This window comes from Oncorhynchus clarkii, chromosome 26 (genome assembly GCF_045791955.1).
Source record: "Oncorhynchus clarkii lewisi isolate Uvic-CL-2024 chromosome 26, UVic_Ocla_1.0, whole genome shotgun sequence".
Lineage (NCBI taxonomy): Eukaryota > Metazoa > Chordata > Actinopteri > Salmoniformes > Salmonidae > Oncorhynchus > Oncorhynchus clarkii.
In genome coordinates, this window is record NC_092172.1 from 29,830,109 (window position 1) to 29,850,490 (window position 20,382).

General features: G+C 41.6%; 2 protein-coding genes across 2 annotated transcripts in view; one reads left to right on the forward strand and one right to left on the reverse strand.

Moving 5' to 3' along the window:
- LOC139385091 (alpha-protein kinase 3-like) overlaps nucleotides 1–20,382 on the reverse strand; it is a 370,338-nt gene that overhangs the window by 27,519 nt on the left and 322,437 nt on the right. The window lies entirely within an intron of this gene.
- The window catches only part of LOC139385092 (FERM domain-containing protein 5-like), a 126,171-nt gene continuing 106,921 nt past the window's right edge, over nucleotides 1,133–20,382 (forward strand). The window contains exon 1 of the mRNA XM_071130143.1: nucleotides 1,133–1,443. Within this exon, the coding sequence (XP_070986244.1) occupies nucleotides 1,342–1,443 (102 nt within the window). The 5' untranslated portion in view covers nucleotides 1,133–1,341. The remainder of the gene's footprint in view (nucleotides 1,444–20,382) is intronic.

Genomic DNA, 20,382 nt, shown 5'->3' on the forward strand with positions numbered 1-20,382 from the left:
TTCCATATAGCTTAGTAGAACATAGACAGGGTTTAGACTCTTACGGGTTAAACAAAACTTGGTTGAAACATGAGTCTTTCATTAATGATAGGCCTAATTGATAAGTTATATAATTGAGAGGGCTTCCCAATACTCACGGGGCTGTTTAGTCTAATATATTAATCTCCTACAGCTACATGCATTCCACATGTGTTGATAGACTATTCTGTCTTAATCCCAATAATTAATCGATTAAAAAGAATCTCTGCGATCCCATCCACCCCTCTATTTATTATAAGCGCACACTGAGATAACGGTTAAGCAGGTAGGGCAGGTACATACTGTTATGTCAACCATTTCCAGCGGCTTCTCCTAGTGGTCTAGTGGCCCACCTGCTCAAGACTACCAAGAGCAGACTGCACTAGAAATTACACACCACCTGAGGGAGCCAACAGCCTATTGCATAACCAGACAATCTTAATAGTAGGCCTAGTCTATGCAATAAATTATAGACTCCCCGGATGAGATCAATTATAGGCATATTAGTCTATAATAAGTTACATGATCATTGTTTTCCCTTACCTCAGTGGTTACTGTTGGCAATTTTGGACATTGCATATTCCCTAGGTTTTTCAAAGGTTGAATCTAGAAAAATATGACTATTACATTCTCTGTATTATGAAACAGTCTACGATTAACACCTCTCGCTCGCCAACCTCCTTTCCAGCCGCTCTCCTCGAGCGCGTCATGCACTCATTTGCATACGGTGCGATTTGAAATACAATGTAAACAGCTCTTGAACTGAGCAGCTCATCGAAACAGATCGAGCAGTCCTTGCTGGCTATTCGTATCCTTGGTGGTGTAGGCTGACTGGCATTATTTCAGCTGATGGGCATGGCCCTGCATTCTGATGGAACGTGGGAGATTCGAAATGACTATTCGTCACATTGCTCCCGCGGAGAACCAACCTGTGGTTACACACAAATGTAGCCAATTTCCTCGGCTTTGACTGCGCGCAGACACGTCATTCAGAGACTAGTCCGTGACCCGCCCAGCAGCATTTGACTGAAGAGAGCAATGAAGAGATTGGAGGTATGATAACAGTTTAACTGGACCTCAGCAGCAGGCTAACATTTTATCACATTGAGTGATACAGTATACATTCTTTGGTTGCCCAGCCGTTGAGCATTCAGTGCGATATCACATCTGGGCTACCGGAAATACAATGCTCAACCACCGCTGTAGGTTGACATTGCTGCTATCCAGGTGTTGGACCAAAGAGGAGGGACGTTGTTGATGTGACATTACATCTATGCTGTGTGCAGTTTTTTGTGGTCCCATTCACAGACACAGAGCAAGAAGATGCTGAGCCGTTTCATGAGTGGCAGCATCAGGAATCTGGAACGAGAATACAACTGCACCGTGAGGCTGCTGGATGACTCGGAGTACACCTGCACGATCCAGGTCAGTTCCTGTTTAGCAAGCAGGGAACCTATTATATTTATACCGTTGCTGTCACCGTTGGTTGCCCCACTGTGGGTCATGTCTCTTTCGCCTGAGTATCTGCTACTTGTGCGCATCACATGACAGCTTGATGAAAATAGAGAAGACCGTAATCTGCATTGCGTATTCAATGTGTAAAGATGTAATGTATCTCATCGGGTATTTGCTGTCATTCTGCTGGCTGAATTTTGGAAGCATGGCTTCAATGCACTGCAACTGTCCTGAATCGTTCATCATACAATATTGATCATCTATGGATCATCTATTGATCTATGACACTTTTCATATGTTCTATGTTTGTCTTGGTCTTAGACTGGCATTGGCCTAGGTAAAGAGTGATAATCAGCATCAATAACAGTGTCTCCTAACTTGGACGCTTAGAGATGTGACAGTTCTCCTCACCACCATATTAGTAATGACAATATGTAGAGACCTTCACCATCCACAACATCTCTGGGATCTGACAACAAAGGAAAACTATAGCCTACTTTCCAATGTGACTGAAACACTGAATTGAAAGGGAATGGCAGGATTTAAGACCAACCATGTTAAGTCTGTAAACAAATGCTGATACCGTTTCAGAGAATCTACAGTATAAGAAGAGGTCAGTCAATCAATCAGCCATCTGTAATCAATCTGCAATCAATCAACATTACCATTTTTTGTGTTTTTTTGTATCAGAACCTCTGACTTTCTGAGTATTGTAATGACCCTGGCCTTCCTTTTGCTGATCCATGCCTGATCAGGCCCTTGCATCTGCTCTAAGAGAGAGACAAAGTATTGAAACACAACACATCTCCAGGACACACATGTTAAGGCTTGTCACAAGTCACATTTTAATCACTCTCAGACTGTTGTTGATGATCTGCAATTCTCTCACAGAGAGAGGGAAGGGGAGGTAGATGGATAGCTAGAAAGACAGACAGACAGACAGACAGACAGACAGGTGCATTGGAAGAGAACATGTGAGAGAGTGTATGGGAGAAAGAGAGCTTCAGTTCTTTATATACTGCATTTGGGCATTATTAGTCTGTGTACCTCAACGCTTTAGGGCTGCACTGCTCACAGCCGTACTCAGCTTATAATGTGCTCTCTGGTTCTATTCTGAATGCATCTCTGGATCTTCTTCTCTCTATTGTTACAGGGTGGTTTGCAACAGGACATTTTCAAACCCTGATTACAGTCAAATGGCCAAAGTGCCATCTAGTGGCCTCATGGGTGGAATGTTATTAATATTTGTCATAATTTCATTAATCAACATTGTTAAAAAAAATCTGAAAATCCTGTTTTATATGTTAAACAGTTTTGTTATAGTTCTGCCTTCTGTGATGTATACAATGTGTAACATTTGGAGGCAAACTCAAAATAATCTGAAATGGTACAGGTATCTTCTTTGTTGTAAGCCTGTGTGTGTTTCAAAATAGATTTGTTTTAGACTACCAAGAAACACTCTGTGTGCCACTGCAGTAATTAAATAAACGTTTTAAAAAAGGAGGGAACTCAACATTTTGAGATGCACTGACTTTGTGGCAGGATGAGCATTTTAACTTCTGATGGTGTTTGGTCTTCCTCACCCTGAAGGAAACTGGAATCACTCCTAGCCAAGTCTTGAAGTGTACTGTATTTTCCCCAAAGCTCTTCTAGTCTTATGGCACATTGGTATTCCTTACTTTTACCCTCTTCAATTCACCTGGAATTCATACAAGTTTAAAACAGAAACAAGTACATTTATTAATGACTTTAGACAGGAGCTTGAATTAAATATGTCTCTGTCTTTCATAGAACGTTATTGATCCAGAAGAGCAGAGAAGTCCTCTCCTCCTCATCAGTATGGGTGACTGAGGCACTGGCACACAGTTGGTGGATGTGTCCCAAATGGTACCCTATGTAGTGCACTATATTGGACCAGGGTTCATAGGAGTCTTGTTACAGTTTTCTTCCGTCAAAGGAGAGGAGGACCAAAATGCAGCGTGGTTATTTCGATTCATATTTAATAAAAAAAAGAGAAACACAAACAATAAACGTGAAACCATAAACAGCCTATTCTGGTGCAAACTAACACAGAGACAGGAACAATCACCCACGAAACACTCAAAGAATATGGCGCCTAAATATGGTTCCCAATCAGAGACAACGATAAACACCTGCCTCTGATTGAGAACCACTCCAGGCAGCCATAGACTATTCTAGACAACCCCACTAACCACTATCCCATTACCTACAACAAACCCCTAGACAAAACACACCACATAAAACAACCCATGTCACACCCTGGCCTGATCAAAATAATAAAGAAAACACAAAATACTAAGACCAGGGCGTGACAAGTCTGGTCAAAAGTAGGGTGCCATTTGGGACGTCCACAGTCTACAGGTCTCAGTCAAGATGCTGCATTCTGTGGTGCACTAATGAAATCACCACCGTTCCCTGGAAGTCTAATGCAGGACTTGGATGGAGTTCTGATTTTGTCTTGTAAATGCATTATTGAAATAGACTTCCGCTGCTTTCGTCTAAGTGGGCGTTGTTAAGTTATGTTGTTTACTGCCTGGCGTGTTGCCTGGTAATGTTGGGGTTTGTTAAACTTTTACTGCAGTGGGCTAAATCAGGCTCACACAGAGTGATTCTTGGTAAGTCTTAAACACATCTACTTTAAAACAAAAGTATACACTTCACACACATGGTTATGGGCTTAAAAAAACAAGACACCTGTGCCATGTCAGATATAGAGTTGAAATGTATTACATTTTGAGTTTGCTACCCAATATTACACTTTATATACATTACAAAAGATGAAACTATAACAAAACAGTTTGAGTTAGAAACACCAGATTTCGGGTCAGGTTTTTAAAAATAATCTTTAATAATGATTAAATTAGGAAAAATATGAATAACATTTCACCCATGAGGCCAAAGAGGGTGCTTTTGGTCATAGACTGCAGGAAAGGGCTTGGCAGCTTTGTTTTTGTTTTTGGAGCCGACATTCAGATAGAAAAGCCTATTGTAGATGTCAAGTTCGCTTTTCTTTCTTCTCATGCCTATACCATACAGTTTGATCATAATTATGTCCCTATTGTCAAAATACAAGCAGACCGTTGAAATTTAACAGAGATTATCTAAACAAAGATGATCTAAAATTATCGAAGCATTTTCTTCATTATTATACAATACTCGTCTTTGATCATATCAGCACATTTAATTGTTGAGTCCCACTTTAAATGAAGTACGACTTTAAGGTTTTTAATAGCATACATAAAGGCGTTGTAAGCACTGCAAAAATGCTTCACAAATAATCTATAAGCGTCTATCATGCTTTATGAAGGTTGACACTGACATTCCCATTCCCACTGTAAGGTCAATTGCCAAATGTGGCACAACGCACTATGTATGTTTATCCACCATTTATAGAGTATGACATACACTTATAGATTCTTTGTGAAGCATTTATGTTGTGCTTTTGAAGTATGCTATATAAAGCCTTTATTAATTGTACTTTGGTTAAAGTTGGAGTGTCATAAGTGCATTTCTTACTGTACATGAACATGTTATTACCAAAAGGACTTCTTAAAACTGCATGTGGGTTAATCCCCAATCATTCCCAGTCAAAATAATCTCTCCTAGATGCAATACCAAATAAATCCTGAAACTGAGATTCCACCTAGTGAACATTACAGGAGAGAGAGAGGGTTCCAAGTGGGATCATTTCACCCCATGATAATCCTGAGACTGGGATTGCTGTTCCCCTATTTATATGTATTTCTAACTGCTGGCTCAGGCTTAATAGAAGCTAGAATAGCAGGACGATGTGATTTAGACAGCCACAGCTCTGCTTATCAGTCCCTCTAGCTACAGGCCTACTCTACGCCACCAGGCCTGAGTTCAAATAGTATTTGTTGTCTTTCAAATACTTCAGCTGTGCTTAGTTGAATATGCCTGGTGCAGTATAACTAATCATACAGTAAAGGCAAACAGACTCAAGCAAACGCTCACAAATACTATTTGAACCAGTCCTGACGCCACAGAGCTGAATCTACACAACACATGTCACTTTGAGTCGAAGGCACCCTGCAACAACATGGTTAATCCAGAATGTAGAGGAATAGTGAGATAAGTCCTCCAAGGCTTTGGTGCTCTCTCAGATTAGGATGATTTGCAGTCACGACAGTAATAACCATGATTCTAATGATGTCACTGGATACATCCCAAATGTCACCATATTCCCTATTTAGTGCCCTACTTTTGATCAGGGCTCTATGGGGCTATGGTCAAAAGCAGTGCACTTCATAGGGAATAGGGTGTCGTTTAGGATGCAGACACTGACTGCTTCAGCTTGTCCCTTTGATTGCTGCTCTTTCAGCATTTAAAAAAAAATCTCTGATGCCAAATTTCAGAATTTAAACATTTGCATCCTAGTCACTGACAGCTTGAAATGGTGCTGATTTTTACTTCTACGACGTGGACAGACCGGTAGGATTGTCGAGCGTCTGCCGGAGAGAATACTTACCACCTCTGTACAGAGTGGTGGATGTAATTTGCAAACCAAGTGCAAAGCGATTCTACATGTAGAAACGGGTGAAAATGATGGTCATTATGGTCAGTCGCAACAGTGGGTGGTCCCTATATCCCACCGCTCTGACAGCAAGCGAACGGTGGAGGAGCAGCCCTGTACTGTGCACACCGACAATTGGTCTGGTGAGTTTTCTCCTTTACTTTTACTAACTACTCACCATGACAACTGATAAACCCAACATGCATCTCTCTAATACTTGGTTAAGCTGCATGCATGTGAGCTGCTGTGTCCTAACCCATTCCTGGAGGCAGTGCTGTACAGCTGTTAAGATACGGTATACTCCATAGCAGTTTGGAAGAACAAAACAACTCTGGTTGAGTGCCAACTTCAGGCAGGCGTTGCATGAAACCTTACACCTCCATATTTAGCCAGCAGCCCCAGAAGTGGACCTTTAACCACACCAGTCCCAGGTGACCTGTAGAGTGTCGGATAAGAAGCACAGAAATATTTTGATATGGTATTTACGTCCATGGTAGAATTGCAGTTACACACTAATAGCCTATGAATAGTTTGTTTATTTGGGTCGTTAATTAGTTACCAGTTGTTTTGAATTATACTAAGTCATTACCAGACAATACACATTAATACCATGTCATGTCCTATTAAATATCAGGAACATACCAGAGCACACATTACTGGTTATAAAGTAGAAGGCTCTGCCTTACTGGAACTTAAGCACAGTTCTGTTGCTTACAAACCTTGATAGATAAACACCTTTCTCTGTAGCTTAGTGAATATGAACCTAGTCGCTGTCAGACAGACATTCGAGTCACAGAGTGCCTGCCTGCAGAGCGGACTAACAGGCAGCTTCCGTCAGCAGTGAGGCAGTGATGACGGAGCTGTCTCTGACTGTCTGTTTAGGGTTTAAGCGGCTCTACTGTTGCTGTGCCGACCCACAACAATAAATAATACAAATGTGTGCCAGGAGTGAATATTTCATGGAGCGTTTCACCTCTACCTCAGACTGCTATGATTGCAGGCATCACAGCACACATGTTTTTGGGGCTGTTTATACACAAACACACACAGACGCTAACACAGATGCACACACCACGATGGCAACAGACATGTTGCTGCTAGTAGTGATTTTTAATTTCATTGTGGTGCAGGCAGGAAGCAAAAATATAATATTTTAGCTCACTTTGCAACCGCTGCATGCTCCCTCTCTCCTCACCCAGTGATGATGTCACTGGGATAGCTCAGGACTCTGCAGCAGTGCCTGTAGGATCCACAGTCAGCACAGGAGCAATGAAGATTCCCGCTGTAGTCACTCTCAGCATAGACTATATTCTCTCAGTGTACATATTCATCCTATATGGAGGAGTATTAGGATGCCCTAATCTGTCCAGAGAAATTAAGAGATACAGATGGATTTATCATGAATTACTTTAAATTAATAACGTCCCTCAAGAAAGATTAGATAGAGAATAATGTAAACAAGATATGTAAAATGTAATATCTTGGCATAGGATAATTAAGCAATAAGGCACGAGGGGGTGTGGTATATGTCCAATATACCACGGCTAAGGACTGTTCTTATGCACAACGCAATGTGGAGTTCTAGGACACAGCCCTTAGCCGTGGTATATTGGCCATATATCACAAACCCCCGAGGTGACTTATTGCTATTATCTACTGGTTACCAACTTAATTAGAGCAGTAAAAATACATGTTTTGTCATACCCTGTGGTATACGGTCTGATATTTGAAAATTAAAGAGAGCTGTACACTCTAGGAGCTCAGATGCAAAAATTAAATTACCAACGTTTCGACAGCCAAGCTGTCTTCATCAGGGTATAATCACAAACACTGTGGGATGACTCGTTTATGTAGTGTCAAAAGACACAGTGTAATCATGGCTAAGAGTGGCCTAATATCATTGGTTAATTATCAAATATTAAAATGGCATACAAAGAACAGCATACAAACAACAAATGAATAGCATACGATCATAAATTCATTTGACCACACAAGCTTATAAACAATTACACTGGCAAAGTCACAATAATCACAAGAATGGCTTCAGATCAAAGTCTACGTTGAGTTAAAGATCCAGGCAGCCTCTCGTTTTAACAATAAATGATCAAGGTCACCCCCTCTCCTAGGGAGGGTGACATGTTCGATGCCAATATAACGCAGAGACGAAATCGAGTGGCCTGCCTCCAAGAAGTGGGCCGCAACTGGGTAAGTAAAGTGCTTTTACGCAAACGCAGTAAAGTCCTGTTTGAATGAATGCTTACGAGCCTGCTGCTGTCTACCACCGCTCAGTCAGACTGCTCTATCAAATCATAGACTTAATTATAATATAATAACACACAGAAATACGAGCCTTAGGTCATTAATATGGTCAAATCCGGAAACTATAATTTCGAAAACAAAACGTTTATTCTTTCAGTGAAATACGGAACCGTTCCGTATTTTATCTAACGGGTGGCATCCATAAGTCTAAATATTCCTGTTACATTGCACAACCTTCAATGTTATGTCATAATTACGTAAAATTCTGGCAAATCATGCGGCCCAAACTGTTGCATATACACTGACTCTGCGTGCAATGAGTGCAAGAGAAGTGACACAATTTCCCCTGGTTAATATTGCCTGCTAACCTGGGTTTATTTTAGCTAAATATGCAGGTTTAAAAATATATACTTCTGTGTATTGATTTTAAGAAAGGCATTGATGTTTATGGTTAGGTACACATTGGAGCAACAATACGCACCGCATCGATTATATATAGCAGGACATGCTAGATAAACTAGTAATATCATCAACCATGTGTAGTTAACTAGTGATTATGATTGATTTTTTATTTATTTTACCTTTATTTAACTAGGCAAGTCAGTTAAGAACAAATCCTTATTTTCAATGACGGCCCTAGGAATGGTGGGTTAACTGCCTTGTTCAGGGGCAGATTGATTGATTGATTGATTGTTTTTTATAAGATACGTTTAATGCTAGCTAGCAACTTATATTGGCTTACTGCATTCGCGTAACAGGCAGGCTCCTCGTGGAGTGCAATGAGAGGCAGGTGGTTAGAGCGTTGGACTAGTTAACTGTAAGGTTGCAAGATTGAATCCCCCGAGCTGACAAGGTAAAAATCTGTCGTTCTGCCCCTGAACGAGGCAGTTAACCCACCGTTCCTAGGCCGTCATTGAAAATAAGAATGTGTTCTTAACTGACTTGCCTAGTTAAATAAAGGTGTAAAAAAAAAAAATAAGAAAATTGGCCAAATCGGTGTCCAAAAATACAGATTTTCGATTTTTATGAAAACTTGAAATCTGCCCTAATTAATCGGCCATTCCGAGTAATCGGTCGACCTCTAACGCACACCACACACACATACACACCACACACAGGTGGTCGAGTTGTGCCAAGCCAAAAAGTTCACACGTGAACCAAAGCAAACTGAACTGAGCAGTAGTAATGAATCTGACTGAGGAGTGCATGCTGAGTTGAGCGGAGGTCTATCAGTGTAATCAAAACAGTTTAATGATCCAATATCCCAGCTTTTATGCACCGCCTCGTGTGTATCCTGCTCCCTGCACATTACATTAACCCGTTTAAATGTTATTGCTGAAAAGTAATTCTCAGCCTTTGTCGTACTGGGAATCAAGCAGGAGATGATGAAGTCTGTTTCGTCTCCTGGATTACAGAACCAATGCATGTCTGTCTGTGAAACTGGGAAACTGAGAAATGAATGTGGCCGAATGTTGTTATGAATTTCTTCTAGATGTCTCTCTCCCTCCTTCAGACATCTATCACTTTCATCTGTCCCTTCTCGTCTTCATTTGGCAATGAGCAATAGCTAGGCAGCTCTTCATTGATTTTTCTGGACAGTTCAGATCATCTACCTAGACAGATGTAGGATCTTCATTTGAGCCAGTTTGCTACAGCTGGGAAATAATCCTGCAGCAACAGGAAATGTGAATTATTATGTGGATTAGAATGAATTGAGATTTTTTGTAGGGGTTGATACATTTTTCATTAAGTCTGACATTTTAAGTGGAAATTCCAAACTTTAGATTCCATTTTTAACCTCGAATACACCACAAGTTAGCATTTCCTGCTGTTTCTAAGTCAGTTATTTTGTCAGAATTTCCCATATTCCAAAGAGATGACTGCCTGAGTCATAGTTTTTTGTATGAAGGAAGAGCAACCACTGACTATAAACCTACACCATGTGATCAAGGCATTGAAGAGACAGATCAAACCAGACAGAATTCCACAAGTGTTAATCCACCGTGTGTAGCAGTGCACCTCAAGAGAATACATCAGTACAGCCTCTCAAGATGGGTTTATAGCTGGAGGAGAAGATGCTTTCGTTGTGCAGGCTAGCTGCTTGTCTATGCATTGGGGAACCTAAACAAGTTTTCTGAATATTATAGAGGCACCATATTCCCTATATAGTGTATAACTTTTGACCAGAACCCTATGGTAGTGCACTATAAAGGGAATAGGGTACCCTGTGGTAGTGCACTATAAAGGGAATAGGGTGCCATTTGAGGCGCACACCAGAGCCTGTGAGCGGAGTTGAGCGGTTGGTAATCCCCCTCATTGGTCATGGAGCATCCAGGGCTCATCATCCTTTCCCACAGCTCCGCTAAAAAACGCTCTGCACTCATAGGAAAAAAACTGCCGCTCCAAATTCGCTCCATTCATTAAAATCACAATTTAACCAACACCAATCTATTTTTGTAGCTATCTGGACCTACCAATTGGTTTTGAAGTATTGAAACCAAACCATATGGATTTAAATTAAATGTATGAAAGGTGAATGTAAGAAGCGCTCATAATTTCAAATAGGCTACATGTCATAGTAAATAGCATATAAACACTCTAAATAGGTCAGGAGCCAGACAGGGAGCCAGGGAAGGAATGCAAATTAATTATTTAGGCTATAGTATTTCAATTATTTTAAGGCTATAGCCTACAAAGAAATACATTGTGAAACATTTGCGAGTGCTCAGCATTTAAACATTTTTTTTGTTATTAAGTCTGTGTAGTCTATAAATTGTGCATATAGGCTATGACTTACTTAGAATTATATACAAATTAAATGAAATATGACTTATTAGCCTTTTGAATTCATTTTTAGAATTCATTTTTCAGAAACACGAGTTTGGCCAGTCTGTGCCTTCAGGCTCACACGATGGTGCCTGGAGAGCAGGCCAGCATCGCAAAATATCCTCTCCACACTTGCAGAGCCACTGGAGATGCTAAACACCCTTTTGGCCACTGATGCCAGGCTGGGCAAAGATGCAGAGTTGTTTTTAAAAATTATTCTATAGGTAGACCTAAACGTTTTTAGGCAAAATAACCCAATCAAAACGGAAAGCTCCTTGAACGTGGGAATATGCCAGGTCTATTGGGCCAAATTCTATAGATAATAGAACAAACATGAATGAAACGTTTAAGAGATCAGATTTTTTGTTTATAAATACTTTGCCACAATGACACACGTAGTTATCTATCCACCTCGTTGCCTTTTTTAGCATGTGCAATGTAGTTAGTAAAGTACACCATCATGCTTTTCAGATTCCACAATGATTCTTTAGTTATGGACACTACTATGGACACTCTCTTGCTCTTGGTCCTCTTCTTTGTAAGTCATCTTGATTCAGTTTCTTTATGAAAATATTTAGCGAACTCCATGACAGTAGCTAAATCAAGGGGCTATAGCAGCACACATGTACACTACAAATGCATGCTGGGCCGGGCATGTCCTGAGTTCGAAGTGAGCGCTACTGGAGAAAAATTGGAGCATTTGGGAATCTCGCTCCACGCTCCAGTCAAATTGGGCACACTCCGCGCCAGCTCCGCTCCTCACGCCAGCTCCGCTCCAGCTCCGCTCCTCGCGCCAGCTCCGCTCCACTCACTACTCTGGCTCAGACATAGAGTATGCTATCCTTCTTCTTTCATGATGAACTTGAAAGGAGTGACAACGCTTATTTAAGAGTGCTGCAGTTCTCCTGCTGTAGAGGACATCATCTTTGAAATGGGAGGGAGGGAAGGGGATTCTGTTCAGACAGATGATTGTGTCAAAAGCAGTGAACTTGAACATTGTTTTGTTGCAGTTTGCTGCAATTCATGGAATCCCATTAAGTCTTCTCTTCCTTTTGATATTCAATCTGCATATTAATGATGTTGTTACTGAGGTGCTCATACTTGTTATGGTGTGTATTTGTGCGTACTTGTGTGTGTGCAGCACCGTACCTGTATGTGTGTGTGTGTGTGTGTGGTTATTTGTGTATCTGTGTGTTTCTCTGGATGTTTGTGTGTGTGTGTGATTATTTGTGTATCTGTGTGTTTCTCTGGATGTTTGTGTGTGTGTGTCCAAGGGTGTTTGCGTGTGTTCAGTCACTCTGAATGATAATAAATATATAATAATAGATGCCATTTATAAAACACTTTTATCCAAAGTGACTTAGTCATGCATGCATACATTTTAAATATGGGTGGACCCGGGAATCAAGCCCACTACCCTGGCGTTACAAGTGTCATGCTCCACCAACTGAGCTACAAAGGAATGATGTGTTTCGTCCTGTAAAGGAAAGAGAGAGAGGATCAGTATGATTGCTGTGCTGCCCTATAGAGGTGCACGCTCTGCACATTAGCTCTGCACATTACTATCATCTCATCCTCTCAGTGGGCTTGGTGCTATAGGAAGTTGAACACAGCATCTCTCACAGAGAGAGAGAGGAAAGATACAGATTGAGGGATGGAGAGGGGGCTATAATAGAGAGAGAGGGGGGAGAATGAGAGAGAGGGAAAGATGAAATTTTACACCAAGACGGCCTGTACATGTTAGCTGTACTGATTATGCCAATGTTGACTGGCACTGGCCCCTTCCTCTTGGCATCCCTGTATAGGATGCATGTCTGTGTCCTGTAGTCAGTGTGGAAGGCTGGCCAGGTTAGTCTGGTGTGAATCCCAAATAGCACTCTATTCCCTACGGGCCCAGGTCAAAACATAGGGAATAGAAAGGTATTTGGGATGCAGCCCAGGACTCTGGAGGATACCCAACAACCCAATATCCCACGGGTCTCTCCTCTGACTGTCCTCTCCACAGCCTATCAGGGCTTAGGGCCTAAGCCACTGGTGGGGGAGGTGAAAAACACACAGGCTGCATGTAGACTAAGGCATGGGGGGATAGTGTGGCGTGATAGAGGCCAGGGGTACTCACGTACTATTTGAGAAGGCCCGGTTACACACATTTCCTAGGTGGCAAAGGTCCAGTTGGATAATGTAATTTTTCAGCGTAGAAACAAACCCCCACCTCGCAACCCATGCGACCTCAAACTGTTCACACCCCTCTTGTTGGCGGATAGACAATTTGCAGTTTTAAAGCTAATTTCCTGCATATCTATGTATCATCCATGTCTTGTGTGTTTATGGTACCAAGGGTCGAAGCCCGACGAGTAAAAAAGAAGTCTAATTATTCAATTTTTTGGGGGGGCCTATGGTCCATGTTGACCCCGTTCTGGGTCCGAATCCGGTCCGCGATCCGCCAGTTGAATATGTAGGATATAGGCTAATGTACTGAGGGTGTTTCCACACAATCACGCTAATTACATGTGTTACAGTGCCTCTTCTATTGATGATGGGAGATAGTGTTACTATAAGCACAGACGTGTGATATAGTTATGTTAATGTTATGGGAAATAAGGGAACCACATTCTCCTTTTCCTCACCAGTTAATGTTGTGTGCCTAAGAGCGTATCTGTGTGTGTATTTGTGTTGATATTGTTGTTGTCCTCTCTTGTCTCTTGGGGATCTTGTGCCTGCCTGGCTGGCTGCCTGGCTGACTGCCTGGCTGCATTGTAACGGGGACTAGGGCTGTGCTGAGATTCAGACACTCTGCTAGGGCCAACATCTGCTCAGCAGCCAATAGCATAGCCTCCCTGCCTGACAAATACCCTCAGCAATATATACAGTTGAAGTAGTATTTGGTAACATTGCCTATAAATTGTTTAACTTGGGTCAAATGTTTCGGGTAGCCTTCCACAAGCTTCCCACAATAAGTTAGGTGAATTTTGGCCCAATCCTCCTGACAGAGCTTTGTAGGCCTCCTTGCACGCACACACTTTTTCACTTCTGCCCACAAATTTATTATAGGATTGAGGTCAGGGCTTTGTGATGGCCACTCCAATACCTTGGTTTTGTTGTCCTTAAGCCATTTTGCCACAACTTTGGAAGTATGCTTGGGGTCATTGTTCATTTGGAAGACCCATTTGCGACCAAGCTTTAACTTCCTGACTGATGTCTTGAGATGTTGCTTCAATATATCCATAATTTTCCATCCACATAATTTTCCAGCCTCATGATGCCATCTATTTTGTGAAGTGCACCAGTCCCTCCTGCAGTAAAGCACCCCCACAACATGATGCTGACACCCCGTGCTTCACGATTGGGATGGTGTTTCCTCCAAACATAACGATGGTCATTATGGCCAAACAGTTCTATTTTTGTTTCATCAGACCAGAGACAGACCAGAGACATTTCTCCAAAAAGTATGATCTTTGTCCCCATGTGCAGTTGCAAACCGTAGTCTGGCTTTTTTATGGCGGTTTTGGAGCAGTGGCTTCTTCCTTGCTGAGAGGCCTTTCAGTTTATGTCGATATAGGACTTGTTTTACTGTAGATACTTTTGTACCTGTTTTCTTCCAGCATCTTCACAAGGTCCTTTGCTGTTGTTCTGGGATTGATTTGCACTTTTCGCACCAAAGTACGTTCATCTCTAGGAGACAGATGGCGTCTCCTTCCTGAGTGGTATGATGGCTGCGTGGTCCCATGGTGTTTATACTTGTTTGTACAGATGAACGTGGTACCTTCAGGCATTTGGAAATTGCTCCCAAGGTTGAACCAGACTTTTGGAGGTCTTCAATTTATTTTCTGAGGTCTTGGCTGATTCTTTTTTATTTTCCCATGATGTCAAGCAAAGAGGCACTGAGTTTGAAGGTAGGCCTTGAAATACATCCACAGGTACACCTCCAATTGACTCAAATGATCATTTAGCTTATCAGAATCTTCGAAAGCTATGACATCGTTTTCGGGAATTTTCCAAGCTATTTAAAGGCATGACCCACTGGAATTGTGATACAGTGAATTATAGGTGAAATAATCTGTCTGTAAACAATTGTTGGAAAAATTACTTGTGTCTTGCACAAAGTAGATGTCCTAACCGATTTGCCAAAACTATAGTTTGTTAACAAGAAATTTAAGGAGTGGCTGAAAAACTAGTTTTAATGACTCCAACCTAGGTGTATGTAAACTTCCGACTTCAACTGTGTATATATATATATATATATATATATATGTGTCCTCCCAGAATGTTGATGTTTGGTTACTACTAGTTTGACTTTTGTTACAAAGCCTACTACTGTTATATTCCCCTCAAGGAATAACTGAATGTTGTGAAATCTTGACGTAAATGCTACGCGTATGTAATATCACAGAGATAGAGGCTGTTCTTTAAAATGGACTGGCTTCATGTCCTTTTAGATCTGGCCTAGAGGATGTATCTCCAAAGTCTCCCCCATCTTCAAGGTACACCAGCGTTGCCGACTGAGGTCTCTAAAGAAAGTATAGGCTTAAAGAGATACTTCGGATTTAAAGCCGACTGAGGTCTCTAAAGAAAGTATAGGCTTAAAGCGATACTTCGGATTTAAAGCCGACTGAGGTCTCTAAAGAAAGTATAGGCTTAAAGCGATACTTCGGATTTAAAGCCGACTGAGGTCTCTAAAGAAAGTATAGGCTTAAAGAGATACTTCAGATTTAAAGCCGACTGAGGTCTCTAAAGAAAGTATAGGCTTAAAGCGATACTTCGGATTTAAAGCCGACTGAGGTCTCTAAAGAAAGTATAGGCTTAAAGCGATACTTTGGATTTAAAGCCGACTGAGGTCTCTAAAGAAAGTATAGGCTTAAAGAGATACTTCGGATTTAAAGCCGACTGAAGTCTCTAAAGAAAGTATAGGCTTAAAGCGATACTTCGGATTTAAAGCCGACTGAGGTCTCTAAAGAAAGTATAGGCTTAAAGAGATACTTAAGATTTAAAGCCGACTGAGGTCTCTAAAGAAAGTATAGGCTTAAAGCGATACTTCGGATTTAAAGCCGACTGAGGTCTCTAAAGAAAGTATAGGCTTAAAGCGATACTTTGGATTTAAAGCCGACTGAGGTCTCTAAAGAAAGTATAGGCTTAAAGAGATACTTCGGATTTAAAGCCGACTGAAGTCTCTAAAGAAAGTATAGGCTTAAAGCGATACTTCGGATTTAAAGCCGACTGAGGTCTCTAAAGAAAGTATAGGCTTAAAGAGATACTTCGGATTTTGGCAATGAAGTCCTTTATCTACTCCCCAGAGTCAGATGAACTCCTGGATATCTTTTGTATCTCTACGTGCAGTTTGAAGTATGTTGCTAAGTACTGTAGCATTAGCGCAATTGCTAACTAGCGTGCTAGCTGTTACCATAGACGTCCAGTCATTGTGCTAACCCTAGTAAGCTTTGACTTGCGAATCTACCTCTAACTTCCTTCATACTGGACGCAGAGACATACAAATAGAATCTACAAGTTCATCTGACTCCGGGGAAGTAGATAAAGGGCATTTCCCTGAAGTATCCCTTTAAAGCATTGTTAGAAGCCACTGTCAATAATTTTAGTTTCCACACTGTTGTTGTTATATAAAATAATGAGTGGTAGACTTCAGGAAAAACGTCTCATCTGGTCTGTAGCGTCATCATGCTGTATTTTCACATCCTTCTTTTATATTGTGTTTCTACCTTGTCAGCTGGAGCGCCTCCTGCTAGCTCAATCTAGACTGAAGTGACGAGAGAGTGCCATAGGGAAGCAAAGGCACAATAACCAAAGAAGCTAAAACTTTGCTCTGCATTCTGTTCAGAGAGAGAGAGAGAGAGAGAGAGAGAGAGAGAGAGAGAGAGAGAGAGAGAGAGAGAGAGAGAGAGAGAGAGAGAGAGAGAGAGAGAGAGAGAGAGAGAGAGAGAGAGAGAGAGAGAGAGAGAGAGAGAGAGAGAGAGAGAGAGAGAGAGAGAGAGAGAGAGAGAGAGAGAGAGAGAGAGAGAGAGAGAGAGAGAGAGAGAGAGAGAGAGAGAGAGAGAGAGAGAGAGAGAGAGAGAGAGAGAGAGAGAGAGAGAGAGAGAGAGAGAGAGAGAGAGGCTCGCTGTTGAAAGGGAGATAGAGATAGTAAGAGAGAGTGCTAAATAGAAGCTAAAAGGCTGCTGTTCAGCTCTCTGTGTGGGGATTTAACAGAGCTCTGCTGGAAATAGCTGAAAGTCAGTTTGCCATCTGGATTCAAATAAATTGCACACTGAATCAAAGTTTTTACACAGCGCTGTAGCTAGGGAAAACGTGTTGAACTGCTTGAGTGCTTTTGTTGAATCATGGACAATAGTATTTGACCCATGTGGGTGGAAAAGCATGAGTTTGAAGAAAAGCACTGCAGGCATAGAAAGTTGTAATGTTTTGTTTTGGGTAGTCTTAATGTTACAAATTCTGTCTTTGGCTTTTATACCTCAACAGTAAGTGACAAATGTATGTGATCATCACATTACTACACTCAGTACACATCACAAAGTACTATAGATATACTGTGCATTCGTTCTTGACTCCAAAACTGCTCTATTCTCCCACAAATGGGATTCATTAGTAAGCCAGCAATGTCTGTTCTGACATTTAACACATATACAGTGGGGAGAACAAGTATTTGATACACTGCTGATTTTGCAGATTTTCCTACTTACAAAGCATGTAGTGGTCTGTAATTTTTATCATAGGTACACTTCAACTGTGAGAGACGAAATCTAAAACAAAAATCCAGAAAATCACATTGTATGATTTTTAAGTAATTAATTGGCATTTTATTGCATGACATAAGTATTTGATACATCAGAAAAGCAGAACTTAATATTTGGTACAGAATACTTTGTTTGCAATTACAGAGATCATACGTTTCCTGTAGTTCTTGACCAGGTTTGCACACACTGCAGCAGGGATTTTGGCCCACTCCTCCATACAGACCTTCTCCATAGCCTTCAGGTTTCAGGGCTGTCGCTGGGCAATACAGACTTTCAGCTCCCTCCAAAGATTTTCTATTGGGTTCAGGTCTGGAGACTGGCTAGGCTACTCCAGGACCTTGAGATGCTTCTTACGGAGCCACTCCTTAGTTGCCCTGCCTGTGTGTTTCGGGTCGTTGTCATGCTGGAAGACCCAGCCACAACCAATCTTCAATGTTCTTACTGAGGGAAGGAGGCTATTGGCCAAGATCTCGAGATACATGGCCCCATCCATCCTCCCCTCAATACGGTGCAGTCGTCCTGTCCCCTTTGTAGAAAAGCATCCCCAAAGAATGATGTTTCCACCTCCTTGCTTCACGGTTGGGATGGTGTTCTTGGGGTTGTACTCATCATTCTTCTTCCTCCAAACACGGCGAGTGGAGTTTAGACCAAAAAGCTCTATTTTTGTCTCATCAGACCACATGACCTTCTCCCATTCCTCCTCTGGATCATCCAGATGGTCATTGGCAAACTTCAGATGGGCCTAAACATGTGCTGGCTTGAGCAGGGGGACCTTGCGTGTGCTGCAGGATTTTAATCCATGACGGCGTAGTGTGTTACTAATGGTTTTCTTTGAGACTGTAGTTCTGGGCTGATCCTTCACCTTCCTCATGATCATTGATGCCCCACGAAGTGAGATCTTGCATGGAGCCCCAGACCGAGGGTGATTGACCGTCATCTTGAACTTCTTCAATTTTCTAATAATTGCACCAACAGTTGTTGCCTTCTCACCAAGCTGCTTGCCTATTGTCCTGTAACCCATCTCAGCCTTGTGCGGGTCTACAATTTTATCCCTGATGTCCATACACAGCTCTCTGGTCTTGGCCATTGTGGTCTTGGCCATTGTGGAGAGGTTGGAGTCTGTTTGATTGAGTGTGTGGACAGGTGTCTTTTATACAGGTAACGAGTTCAAACATGTGCAGTTAATACAGGTAATGAGTGGAGAACAGGAGGGCTTCTTGAAGAAAAACTAACAGATCTGTGAGAGCCGGAATTCTTACTGGTTGGTAGGTGATCAAATACTTATGTCATGCAATAAAATGCAAATGAATTACTTAAAAATCATACAATGTGATTTTCTGGATTTTTGTTTTAGATTCCGTCTCTCACAGTTGAAGTGTACCTATGATAAAAATGACAGACCTCTACATGCTTTGTAAGTAGGAAAACCTGCAAAATCTGCAGTGTATCAAATACTTGTTCTCCCCACTGTAGGTATTTGTATTTGTCTTTCGGCTGGCCATTTTGCACCCTTCCGGTACTCTCCATACATTTTTTTCTCTTCTTTTGTTTTTTCTCTCAGGCCTCGCGTTTTGTTTGGCTGCCTGGTTCAGTTCTATTTTGACCTTTTCTTTTTTATCTCAGCCAGTGTGTGTCGCATATTAAGCCTCTCCTCTGCCTCTCTCTCTCTCTCTCTCTCTCTCTCTCTCTCTCTCTCTCTCTCTCTCTCTCTCTCTGTCTTTTTCCTCTCCCCTCTCCTCTCTCTCTCTCTCTCTCTCTCTCTCTCTCTGTCTTTTTCCTCTCCCCTCTCCTCTCCTCTCTCTCTCTCTCTCTGTCTTTTTCCTCTCCCCTCTCCTCTGCCTCTCTCTCTCTCTCTCTCTCTCTCTCTGTCTTTTTCCTCTCCCCTCTCCTCTCCTCTCACCAGCCATAACTTCCCCCATCATCAGATCACTTCCATACACACATCACGATACACTCAAGTGCTAACCAAAGTTCCCATTCCTCTTCCTGTTTAATCTCTTGTGGACAGACTACACAAACAGAGAGAGAGAGAGAGAGAGAGAGAGGGAGATTCTTTGTAATCCTAAAGTGTCTTGTTGAGAGGGAGTTTACCAACACAGAACACGCTCAGACTCTTGTCTCGTGGGCTGTATTTGAGATGAAAGAGACAGTGTTAGTCTGCCTTCGCTTGTGGGAGCTCTCCTCTCCTTTCCTCGTCTCTTTTCTACACCCCCTCTCTCTCTGTCTCTCTCTTCTCTCTTCTCTCAGCTCAGAGACAGGTGGATGGACAGCAGCAGAATGACTCAGTCAGAGAGAAAGTTATCTGGGCTATATTCATCCATATTGGCGTTTTTTCAGTTGTATGTATAAATGTACAGTATATGGATTAAGCTATAGTAGTTCTAACAAAATTGTGTTTCTTTAAAGAGCTGTACCCTAACTTTAGAAACACACTTTGTACCTCATGGATTGATGTCAGTGGAAGATTCACACAAAGGTTTGAGATACTTCAAATACTATCAAATCAAATCACATGTTATTTGTCAA